The sequence below is a fragment of the Salmo salar genome, unplaced genomic scaffold (assembly GCF_965601325.2).
Source record: "Salmo salar unplaced genomic scaffold, fSalSal1 ptg000432l, whole genome shotgun sequence".
NCBI classification, from domain to species: domain Eukaryota; kingdom Metazoa; phylum Chordata; class Actinopteri; order Salmoniformes; family Salmonidae; genus Salmo; species Salmo salar.
Genome location: NW_027675387.1, coordinates 2,666,911 through 2,679,268, shown reverse-complemented (window position 1 = coordinate 2,679,268; position 12,358 = coordinate 2,666,911). Strand labels below are relative to the sequence as shown.

General features: G+C 40.1%; 1 protein-coding gene across 1 annotated transcript; it reads left to right on the top strand.

The window, feature by feature from the left end:
* The first annotated feature begins 2,077 nt into the window (after nucleotides 1-2,077).
* On the top strand, nucleotides 2,078-11,561 carry LOC145876060 (uncharacterized). Its single transcript, XM_082971833.1, has 2 exons — nucleotides 2,078-2,702; nucleotides 9,978-11,561. The coding sequence occupies exons 1-2, from the start codon at nucleotides 2,078-2,080 to the stop codon at nucleotides 11,219-11,221; spliced, it is 1,869 nt and encodes a 622-aa protein (XP_082827959.1). The 3' UTR covers nucleotides 11,222-11,561.
* Nucleotides 11,562-12,358: the final 797 nt, after the last annotated feature.

Here is a 12,358-nt window from a genome sequence, read left to right as displayed (position 1 = left end):
ATGCTGCTACGTATAAAATGTGTCTGTTCTAAATGCTGTGATTTTCCCAGCCATCATTCTGTATGTCTCTTCTGATCTGCAGTCATGTTTTAGTTGGGTTTTGTTAGTTGGGTTCTAACTGGTCTCCATTAGTTGGGCTCCAGCTCGCTGACCATAGCCGTGCTGATTGGCTGCGCTGGTTAGGCTAATAGCTCCAGCTCGCTGACCATAGCCGTGCTGATTGGCTGCGCTGGTTAGGCTAATAGCTCCAGCTCGCTGACCATAGCCGTGCTGATTGGCTGCGCAGGTTAGGCTAATAGCTCCAGCTCGCTGACCATAGCCGTGCTGATTGGCTGCGCTGGTTAGGCTAATAGCTCCAGCTCGCTGACCATAGCCGTGCTGATTGGCTGCGCTGGTTAGGCTAATAGCTCCAGCTCGCTGACCATAGCCGTGCTGATTGGCTGCGCTGGTTAGGCTAATAGCTCCAGCTCGCTGACCATAGCCGTGCTGATTGGCTGCGCTGGTTAGGCTAATAGCTCCAGCTCGCTGACCATAGCCGTGCTGATTGGCTGCGCTGGTTAGGCTAATAGCTGGTTGGCCAAATAGCTAATGTTAGCTGGCTGGCTAAGATAACTGCATATAACTAACATTCTTTGATTAGACAGCGAATTATATATTTCCAAAACGTTGGTTTACTTTAATCACTCAAGTCATGAGTGCAAACTAATGGTTTAATTTGAAGTTATACATTTCAAGTTATTTCTGTTGTAGTTTACATCATAGGGAATAGGCTGGTCCTCCACACTACATCACACCTGACTTTATCATTCTTCTGAATTCTTATTGGTTTTATGTAATAACTCCAAAAATAGAACAGTGAGGTGTAACTTTGCATTGGGACTTAAAACAATTTTTGGGAAAAATATTTTATTTGATCTTTTATAAACTTTACCATAACCTAACCATTTTATTTCTCTCCGTCTCACCCACTTTACATGTGTAGATAATAAAGCATTTGACCTTTCCACTGCGTTAACAATAGAGGATTGGTTGATTTCCAGTTTAAGTATTTAAGATGATTAACGAGAAAAGTATTGTCCAACCATCGGGTTACTTGTTTCATGCGTATCAAAGGTGAGGGTGAATTTCAGATGTTCACTGCTTGTATTGATGAAGGAGTGGAATCGATGAAGTTCCTCTGCTGTCCCCTGGAATAGATTGAACACGTCATCAATGAAGACTTTTTCAGAGCCTGATGAGCTGCTAGAATGGATTGTTAGGGCTGACAATCACATTCTTCTCTAACAACCCCACATACAGATTGGCATAATTTAGGGTGACCAAATTTTAGTTTTCCAAAAAGAGGACATGTCCGGGAAAAAGAGGACGTATGGTCACCCTACTGTAAATGCAATATATTTGGAAAAAATCCCATTATTTTCCAGTGTTTCTTTGATGTATTGCGCGATCGTATCAGCTGTCTCATTTGGAGTGTTTTTAACTTCGACTAATTTACTTTGCACGCCACCATTCTTCCAATCAAAATACTGAATAAGCAGAGGGAATATTTCCACAGCACCGTGATTGCTCCCATCAGTAGAAACACCACAGTAAGGTATGTCTTCTAGTGCTTTCTGAGCTATGTCGACAGAATGTGGTGCTATCACAGCGTTAACAATAGCTTCGGTCTTAGTACGAGCGCTTGAAAGCGGTCAAAGCAATGCAAAACCCCCAAAACGCACACAACGAATGGCGACTGTAGGAAGCAAAAGCCGAATCCCGGACATTTTAGAAGATTTAGAAATCCCGGCAGGACGCATTTTTTTAGGTCCAAAAAGAGGACATGTCCGGGAAAAAGGGGACGTATGGTCACCCTACATAATTAGATGCTATTTTTAAACTACAATGATGTTGGCATGTGGACTAATATGTTGTTGAGTTGTGTTCTTACACTGGTACAGTCATGCCCTATGAGAGATGTATGACTGCGCATGTGCGAAAATAAATAAAGTGCATTTTCCCCGTTCTGGTTGAAACGCCAATGATGAACATGTGTGTTTATTCCTCCGTTAAGTAAACCGGTATTCCTGTCCTGAAGATGTCAGCACCAACAGGTTATGGGCCCAGGAGGGAACATGGAAGCCGATGGAATAGATTATATTTCGACGGAGATGAAAAAAACTACGAGTTATGGGAGACAAAGTTTTTGGGGCACTTGCGTTTGCTTGGGCTAAAGGCCGCCATATTGAGCGTGGATGAAGATGAAGAAGACGGAGAGAAAAATGAAGAAGCCTACGCCGAATTGATACAGGTTTTGGATGATAAAAGCCTTTCCCTGATAATGAGAGAAGCAGCAGATGATGGGAGAAAAGCGTTGAAGATATTGAGGGAACATTATGCAGGTAAAGGGAAGCCACGTGTGATTAGCCTCTACACTGAACTAACTTCTCTTCAGAAAGCCGCTGACGAAAGTGTTACGGACTATATCATTCGTGCTGAGACAGCTATTACAGCACTGAGAAATGCTGAAGAGACTTTAAGTGATGGGCTGTTGATTGCAATGATTCTGAAATCTTTGCCCGAATCATTTAAGCCGTTTGCCATCCACATAACGCAGAGTGACGAGCCGACAACTTTTGGCAAGTTCAAAACCAAGTTGAGGAGCTATGAAAGCACCGAGAAGTTTAGCGCCATTTCCACTGACGACAACGTGATGAAGGCAAGTAACATTAAAGTTAGCTGGCCAAGAGGGAGAGATAAAGGGACCGAGATAACCTGCTTCAACTGTGGCCAGAAAGGGCACAAGGCCCGGCAATGTACCGTTACTGGAGAGAGAAAAGAACGGAGACAGTGGTGTAGTTTTTGCAAGAACTCCACTCATACTGACGCAAATTGCAGACGAAAAAGAAGAGACAATGTGAAACAAGCAACAGATGCTGAATGCCACACATTTGCATTCAGAATAAGTGACTGTCAGGTTAGTGGACTGAAACAGAAAGGGCTGATGGTTGATACGGGAGCAATGTCACATATAGTCACGGACATCGGGAAGTTTAAGGAGTTTGACGAGACTTTCAAACCGGAAAAACATTCCGTGGAGCTAGCTCATCCACAAGAACGGTACCACTTTTGACATCGAGGAGTACGATAGACTTTACTATCTTAACACTGTAAGTGATGAAAATGATGATGGATGTCATGGGTGCTATGATATTCACACATGGCACAAAATTCTTGGCCACTGTAATTTTGAGGATGTGTCAAAGTTAGAAAATGTGACAGAGGGAATGAAAATCACAGGTAAGATTGACAAATCTACCCTCAACTGTGAAATCTGCACTCAGGGAAAATTTGTTCAGAGCAGAAACCAAAAGCGGCTCTTGAGTTTGTGCACACTGATTTGGCTGGCCCTATTGAGCCAGAGGCAAAAGATGGGTTCAGATATACTCTAGCATTTACGGATGATTATTCAGGGGGAGTTTTTGTGTATTTCCTAAAAGCAAAGAGTGATACTGTAAAAGCTACTGAGAAGTTTATTGCTGAAGTGACCCCTTATGGGAAAATAAAGTGTGTCAGGTCAGATAATGGCACAGAATTCACGCCAAAGAGTTCCAGTCACTGCTCAGTAAGAACGCCATAAGACATTAAACTTCAGCCCCTTACTCACCCCATCAAAATGGGACCGCTGAGAGAAATTGGAGAACACTGTTCGAAATGGCAAGATGCATGCTACTTGAAAGCAACCTACCAAAGAACTTGTGGACATATGCTGTAATGACTGCTGCAGTAATTCGCAATAGGTGTTACAATAAGCGTGTAGGACAGACTCCACACTACATGTTTACTGGGAGAAAGCCTGATCTTTCAAAGATGAAAGAATTTGGATCTGTTTGCTACGCATATAGACAGAACAAGAAAAAGTTAGACTCAAGATGTGAAAAGGGTATTTTTGTCGGGTATGATAAAAATACTCCAGCATACCTAGTCTACTACCCAGACACTGGGAAAGTTCTTAAAAACAGATTAGTCAAGTGTGTTACAAAAGGTGTAGTCGAACACCAAACTCAGACAGATTTGGAAATCAGTGATGATCTTCATGGGGAGAGATTTGAAAACCCCATGCCGAAAGCCAAGATGGCAGATCAAAACTCAGAAGAGACACAAGATGTGCAAATTGAGACTTCAGATGTTCAGAGTCCACGATATCCAGACAGAGCGAGGAAGAAACCCCAGTACTTAAAAGACTATGAGTGAAATGTGATGACCAGATACCACCTAGTGTTGACTACTGCTACAGAGTAATGTGCAATGCACCACAAACCTTCAAAGAAGCAATGATTTCACCAAAATCAGAGATTTGGGCTACTGCTATGAAGGAGGAGATGGATTCCCTTAGGGAAAATGAAACATTCACATTAACCACACTGCCAGAGGGTAAAAAAATGCAGTGGGGGGCAGGTAGGTCTATGCGGTCAAAAACAATTCAGATGAGACTGAGACATACAAGGCAAGATATGTTGCAAAGGGGTATAGTCAAGTGGCAGGCATAGACTATAAGGAGACTTTTTCTCCAACTGCAAATATGACATCAGTACGCTGTTTGATGCAGCTAGCAGCTCAGTATGACTTAGAGTTACATCAGATGGATGTCAAAACAGCATATCTACATGCTCCTATTGACTGTGAAGTGTACATGGAGCAACCAGAGGGTTTTGAAGTCAGGTCAGATACAGGTGAGCAACTAGTCTGCAAACTGAACAAGTCACTGTACGGCCTGAAACAGTCAGGAAGGAACTGGAACAAAATGTTGCATGATCACCTTAGTGAAAATGGTTTTACACAGAACCCAGCTGATCACTGTGTTTATAACAAACAAATTGCAACAGAAAGGATCATTTTGATAATTTGGGTCGATGATCTAATTATCGCTGCTAGTGATAGTGACTCACTCACAAGTGTAAAAGAAATGTTAAGTGAAAAATGTAAGATGAAAGATCTTGGGAGGCTTGGACATTTCCTAGGCATTGATTTTACACAAAGTGAAGGGAAAATAACGATGAACCAAACAAGGTACAATTGCTCTGGCAAAGAACCCAGTATGTCGTCAGAGATGTAAACATATCGACATCAGATATCATTTCATTCGATCTGCACTCAGTGATGGTAAAATAAGTATTGAATATTGTCCAACGGCAGACATGGCTGCAGATGTTTTGACTAAACCTGTAACGAAGTTCAAAAATGAAAAATTCTTGGGTTACATGTTTGGAATATAAACTGACATTTGTGAGATGAATAACTGTAAGCTAAATGTGTTGATAAAGTTAGGTTGAATACAACTTGTACAGTATAAGAGCAAGTGGGGGTGTTGGCATGTGGACTAATATGTTGTTGAGTTGTGTTCTTACACTGGTACAGTCATGCCCTATGAGAGATGTATGACTGCGCATGTGCGAAAATAAATAAAGTGCATTTTCCCCGTTCTGGTTAAAACACCAATGATGAACATGTGTGTTTATTCCTCCGTTAAGTAAACCGGTATTCCTGTCCTGAAGATGTCAGCACCAACACCGGAGCTACGAGGCCTGCGTCCAAATCGCTAAGCAGTAAACTTCAAAGCAGTGTACTGATGCCTGTATCACTTTATCAGCAGCATGTCATCAATGGCGTCTGAAGCTTCATTTCATCAAACAACCACCTGATTGGTTTGGTATTGGGCTTGTTCGACACTGCAGGCGACTGCCGACTGACTGATCTACAAATTCCCTGTTGCTGCTGTTGAAAGAAGTGTTCCGTCCACTATATATACACGTCACACTAGCATCGCCTTAAAGCCCCACATGATGTATTGTTACACCATGTAGGATCAGTATAGACCTAGTCTGTTCATTATATACATCTACATGATGTATTGTTACACCATGTAGGAGCAGTATAGACCTAGTCTGTTCATTATATACATCTACATGATGTATTGTTACACCATGTAGGATCAGTATAGACCTAGTCTGTTCATTATATACATCTACATGATGTATTGTTACACCATGTAGGAGCAGTATAGACCTAGTCTGTTCATTATATACATCTACATGATGTATTGTTACACCATGTAGGAGCAGTATAGACCTAGTCTGTTCATTATATACATCGACATTATGTATTGTTACACCATGTAGGATCAGTATAGACCTAGTCTGTTCATTATATACATCTACATGATGTATTGTTACACCATGCTCTTTGTACGTGTTGATATAATATTCATATTTAATGGAGAGGAACAAAACGTTTCCCTAAACTGCTTTATAATATTATAATTCAATGAAGAATAAAAATAGTTTTCCCTCCTCAACTGCGTTTCCTCCCTCCAGACAGCAGATGGCGATATGTGTCTTTCAGGCGATGTTTCTAGTGTGACGTATAATCTAGTGGACGGAACGCTTCTTCAACAACTGCAGCCACCTCCGTAGCTCGCTAGCCGACACAGTCGGAACATTCAAGTTCTTTACACAATTTCGTGGTTTATTTGCTACTATGATTTAAACATACTTATGTGGAAACAACTAGCTACCCCATTTAATTTAATATTTACGTTGTAAGTCAACTAGCTGGCTGGTTAAATTAGCACTAGTCTAGTCGCTAATGCTAACTAGCTATTATCTCCGACCATGAGTTCACTAAACTACTCTAATCCTGTTAAAGAAGAGGTCTGCTGGACGGAGAAAGAAGCTCTGGTGAAAGAGGAGGAGGAAGAGAAAGATGTTACAATACAAAAACAAGTAGAGGGTGAGGCTGTTACCGTGAAAGAAGAAGAGAAAGACGTTACAGTGAAAGAAGAGAAAGACGCGTTCAGAGTGAAAGAGGAGGAGGATGTTACTGTGAAAGAAGAGGAGGAAGTGAAAGAAAATGAAGACGAAGGATGAAGGGGGGAGATTAGTCACATTAGAGGAGGACGAAGAAGAGAAGACTGGAGGACTGATTAACACCAGTAAATACAGTGAGTACTATCTAATAAAACAGGGACATTGATCTGATTAACACCAGTAAATACAGTGAGTACTATCTAATAAAACAGGGACATTGATCTGGTTAACACCAGTAAATACAGTGAGTACTATCTAATAAAACAGGGACATTGATCTGATTAACACCAGTAAATACAGTGAGTACTATCTTATAAAACAGGGACATTGATCTGATTAACACCAGTAAATACAGTGAGTACTATCTAATAAAACAGGGACATTGATCTGATTAACACCAGTAAATACAGTGAGTACTATCTTATAAAACAGGGACACAAACTCTGCAGTTGTTGAACTAATGTGTGATTTTTAAAAGGGCATTCTACACTTGAATATGTTTTTGTACTGTATGAATTGTTCATGACGTCCTCCAGGGATTTTTAAACTTTTCCTGTTGAAAAGTGATATAAATACAGTAAAGTATAAACACACTAATGGGAAACAAATACATGTTTTGAGCAAAATAGTGTTTTTTTAACAACTGCAAACTAGAAGGAGTGAGTGATGTCATAGTAAGGCCTTCAAGGAGTTGGCTTGATGGGAAGTCGTGATGTCATCCAATAGGAGACTGATCTTCATGTGAATATTCATTATTCTTTTTAAAATCCTTCCTGTTCTGTCAAGTTGGTTGTTGATCATTGCTAGAAAGCCATTTTCAAGTCTTGCCATTGACTTTCAAGATGATTTAAGTCCAAACTGTAACTAGGCCACTCAGGAACATTCAATGTCATCTTGGTAAGCTCCTCCAGTGTAGATTTGGCCTTGTGGTTTAGGTTATTGTCCTGTTAGGACAGTTTTTTGTATTCAGATCTCTGAAATGCTCTCTACCTACGTAACATTTAGTGTCTCCTTATGTTAAGCTGGGAAAACAGTTTTCATGGGCACAGAAATCCTAAATCATTTCAGAGTTTGCAAATCCAATGGTTCTAACCGAGTCACCTTAACTTTATTGACACTGTCATTAACGCGGTTCTTCAATAATTACACATAATTCTTAATACTGTAGCTGTTTAGTTACAGTCACATGTTCAACTATCATCAGCTGATCCAGGAAATCATTTTCTGAATGACAGTCACATGACAGAAGCCACAACATGCAACAACAACCAAAGTGCTTCTTCATTCATTACTCTGGTAAAGACAGTTATGCCGTGCTCCATGTTGGATCCAACATCCCTAACAAATTGATGTTTATAATGTGTTATTGTCTGGTTGATGTACTGTAGGGTCTCATTAGTCTGTTTGGACACAGAGATACTTAGCTCATAATGTGTAGAGAACTGTTCCTTGATGGATAGGCTATTGTACAACACACAGAGCTATTTTCCTTTATTCAGGACATTTAGAATGACAACACATTACAGAGTAGCCTAGTGGGATTATTCACAAAATTATCTGGTGATCAGGTTATGAAATGTCATGACAAAGACATTTTAGTTTACATGTTTCACCTGAAATATTAAATGATTTATAGTCCTAGGTCTATGTTGTTGTTAGGTGAAGTTATGGGTCCTACAGTAGGTCTACGTTATTGTTAGGTGAAGTTATGGGTCCTACAGTAGGTCTATGTTATTGTTAGGTGAAGTTATGGGTCCTACAGTAGGTCTATGTTATTGTTAGGTGAAGTTATGGGTCCAACAGTAGTTCTGTTATTGTTAGGGGAAGTTATGGGTCCTACAGTAGGTCTATGTTGTTAGGTGAAGTTATGGGTCCTACAGTAGGTCTATGTTGTTAGGTGAAGTTATGGGTCCTACAGTAGGTCTATGTTATTGTTAGGTGAAGTTATGGGTCCTACAGTAGGTCTATGTTATTGTTAGGTGAAGTTATGGGTCCAACAGTAGTTCTGTTATTGTTAGGTGAAGTTATGGGTCCTACAGTAGGTCTATGTTATTGTTAGGGGAAGTTATGGGTCCTACAGTAGGTCTATGTTATTGTTAGGTGAAGTTATGGGTCCTACAGTAGGTCTATGTTATTGTTATGGGTCCTACAGTAGGTCTATGTTATTGTTATGGGTCCTAGAGGACACTATGTATGTCATGCAACAACAACCAAAGTGCTTCGTTCATTACATAGGTATGATTGTTGTTAGGTGAAGTTATGGGCCAATTTGGCAAACAGTGTACAAACCCTCATTGTCAGGCTGATGGAAAAGCCAAAGAGCATTTTACTGGTTGAAGTGTTTTTTAAGTACAAAGTGGTTGATTTGTGATGACGACACAAACATTATATTAAATAGAACATTAAAACGAGCCTTACAATTATAATTCAAGGTAGTGTGAAATGAACTCATCATCAACCTGGAAATGGAGGTTACTCCCCTGAGTTTCCCCCATTCACATTCAGAATACATTGTGAAAAACTAAAATCTTTGCTCACCATTTTTGCTCCTGACAGATATAGTACATCCATAACTAGTGGTTTCCTCATTAGCAGATATACTACATCCATAACTAGTGGTTTCCTCATTACCAGATATACTACATCCATAACTAGCGGTTTCCTCATTACCAGATATACTACATCCATAACTAGTGGTTTCCTCATTACCAGATATACTACATCCGTAACTAGTGGTTTCCTCATTACCAGATATACTACATCCATAACTAGTGATTTCCTCATTAGCAGGGAGGTGTTTCTGCAATCAAATTGCCCTCGTGTCGCAATTTTATTAAACACAGAAAGGGGCCTATATTGGAGACCAAAAGTCGTCTGGCACACTGCTTAGAGGTTCAACAACATGAATAACTTATTTCTAGCCTACAATCATCGATGTTACTACTAATGTGAAAACAAGACAAAATATAACTTTTCTTGCTCATTTTAAGGCAAATATCAAATAATTTTAACATTCATTACAGACGTCAATTGTTGTCCAACATCATGGCTCCGCTGTTGGCATCACCTTTTACAGTGGATTACCGCTGTTGTGGGCCTTTAATCATCTGTCTGTCTTTGTTGTTCACACAGGGGAGAGATGTGACTATCGTGGATCCTCTGGGGAGCCTCAACAACCTCATGATGCTGAAGAGGCAGAGAAGAGTCTCTCCAGATCACAACACCTCAAGAAACACCTGCAGAGATCCACAGGGAAGAAATCTAACTGCTACTCTGAGTGTGGGAAGAGATTCACCTCCTCAGCAGGCATTAAAATTCATCAGAGAATCCATACAGGAGAGAAACCTTTTACCTGTACTCAATGTGGGAAGGGTTATAGCTCATCTAGCAGTCTGACAGTACACAAGAGAATACACACAGGAGAGAAACCTTATAGCTGTGGTCAATGTGGGAAGAGTTTTGGTCAATCTCGCCATCTGGTATCACACCAGAGAACACACACAGGAGAGAAACCTTATAGCTGTGGTCAATGTGGGAAGAGGTTTGCTGCATCTAGCACTCTGACTCAACACCAGAGAACACACACAGGAGAGAAATCTTATAGCTGTGGTCAATGTGGGAAGAGTTTTACTACATCTAGCACTCTGACTCTACACCAGAGAACACACACAGGAGAGAAAACTTATAGCTGTGGTCAATGTGGGAAGAGTTTTGGTCAATCTGGACAGCTGACAGTGCACCAGAGAATAGACACAGGAGAGAAACCTTATAGCTGTGATCAATGTGGGAAGAGTTTTACTACATCTAGCACTCTGACTCTACACCAGAGAACACACACAGGAGAGAAACCTTATAGCTGTGGTCAATGTGGGAAGAGGTTTGCTGCATCTATCACTCTGACTCAACACCAGAGAATACACACAGGAGAGAACCCTTATAGCTGTGATCAATGTGGGAAGAGTTTTGGTCAATCTGGACATCTGACAGTGCACCAGAGAAGACACACAGGAGAGAAACCTTATAGCTGTGATCAATGTGGGAAGAGTTTTACTACATCTTGCGATCTGACTTCACACCAGAGAACGCACACAGGAGAGAAACCGTATAGCTGTAATCAATGTGGGAAGAGTTTTACCACATCTGGCTCTCTGACTTCACACCAGAGAACGCACACAGGAGAGAAACCTTATATCTGTGGTCAATGTGGGAAGAGTTTTAATCAATCTAGCTATCTGACAATGCACCAGAGAACGCACACAGGAGAGAAACCTTATATCTGTGGTCAATGTGGGAAGAGTTTTAGTCAATCTAGCCGTCTGACAGTACACAAGAGAATACACACAGGAGAGAAATCTTATAGCTGTGACCAGAGATAATCTGATAAAAGATCTCTGATCAAATATCAGAAAATACATAGATGGAGTTGTTTCATGATATCAATGAATTAATGTCACAATGTAGAATGTTTTAACATTGTAGAAGGAGTATTTTAATGATGTCACAATGTAGAACCCTAAACGTTTGTCCCCTGTTCTATTGATTTCAACATGATATGGATATTAGCCTCAGGGGGAAAATCCAGGCTCTGAAATGGAAGAGTACTATTTATGAGATTTAACAAAAAGTGACAAACACAAAAATAGTTTTACATTTACCATGTTGGTGACCCACTGGAATCAAAATGCACCACTTCAAAATGTAGCTAGCTGCTTTCTACAAATTGTCCTCTAACCAGGGATGTACACATTATTCCCAGATTCCATGTGGTTTTTGAGCTGTTAGTTTTAACAGGACGTGCAACCTCATCTCCCTCCTCTCGCACAAATGATTTTAACATGATATCGATGAGTTATGACAAATAAGTGTTGTGTTCCTTTGTTTAGTGACCCCTACATTTAAATGTATCACTCCAAAATGTAGCTGACTGTCTTCTGCAGGTTGTCCTCTAATCTGTGAGGTAAAATATATCTCCCATTTCCATGTGTTTTGTTTAGTTGTTAGTTTCAACATCACGTACAACCTGATTTCCCCACTAATTGATTATCAGTGATTTATTGCTACTTGTCAAAACAAGGTGCTTGTTTAAAAAAAAATACAAGTAATATGATTATTATGGCTGATGTTTGTGTATATAGCACATTTTATGTTTAGGTTTTCAATTTATCACAAACTGTTTCTGCATATTGGTTATTGATTTGGACACGATAAAACTGTGTTTTGACATTGGGGATATCCCATCTAGCAACATGTCATTGAAAAGACGTTGAAAATATGACTATGCAACCAAATATTTCATATTTACATTTCATGATCAGATTTAGTAATCGATTTATTGATGATATTTATTCATGCAACCAACTGACAATTTTTGGTACAATTATATTCACATTGTTGCCCTGCTTTTAAAATATCAGGGTTCATTCTCAGATGTGCCAACCCAAATGTACTAGAGCATGACATTGGGGACTGGGCCCCGATCCAACAACATGCCTATCTAGTGAACCCTGAAAAGA

Coding starts and splice junctions, on each gene's coding strand:
- LOC145876060 (XM_082971833.1), top strand. CDS start 2,078: ATGTCAGCACCAACAGGTTATGGGCCCAGGAGGGAACATGGAAGCCGA. Junction 2,703..9,977: donor CGACAACGTGATGAAGGCAA/GTAACATTAAAG, acceptor TTGTTCACACAG/GGGAGAGATGTGACTATCGT.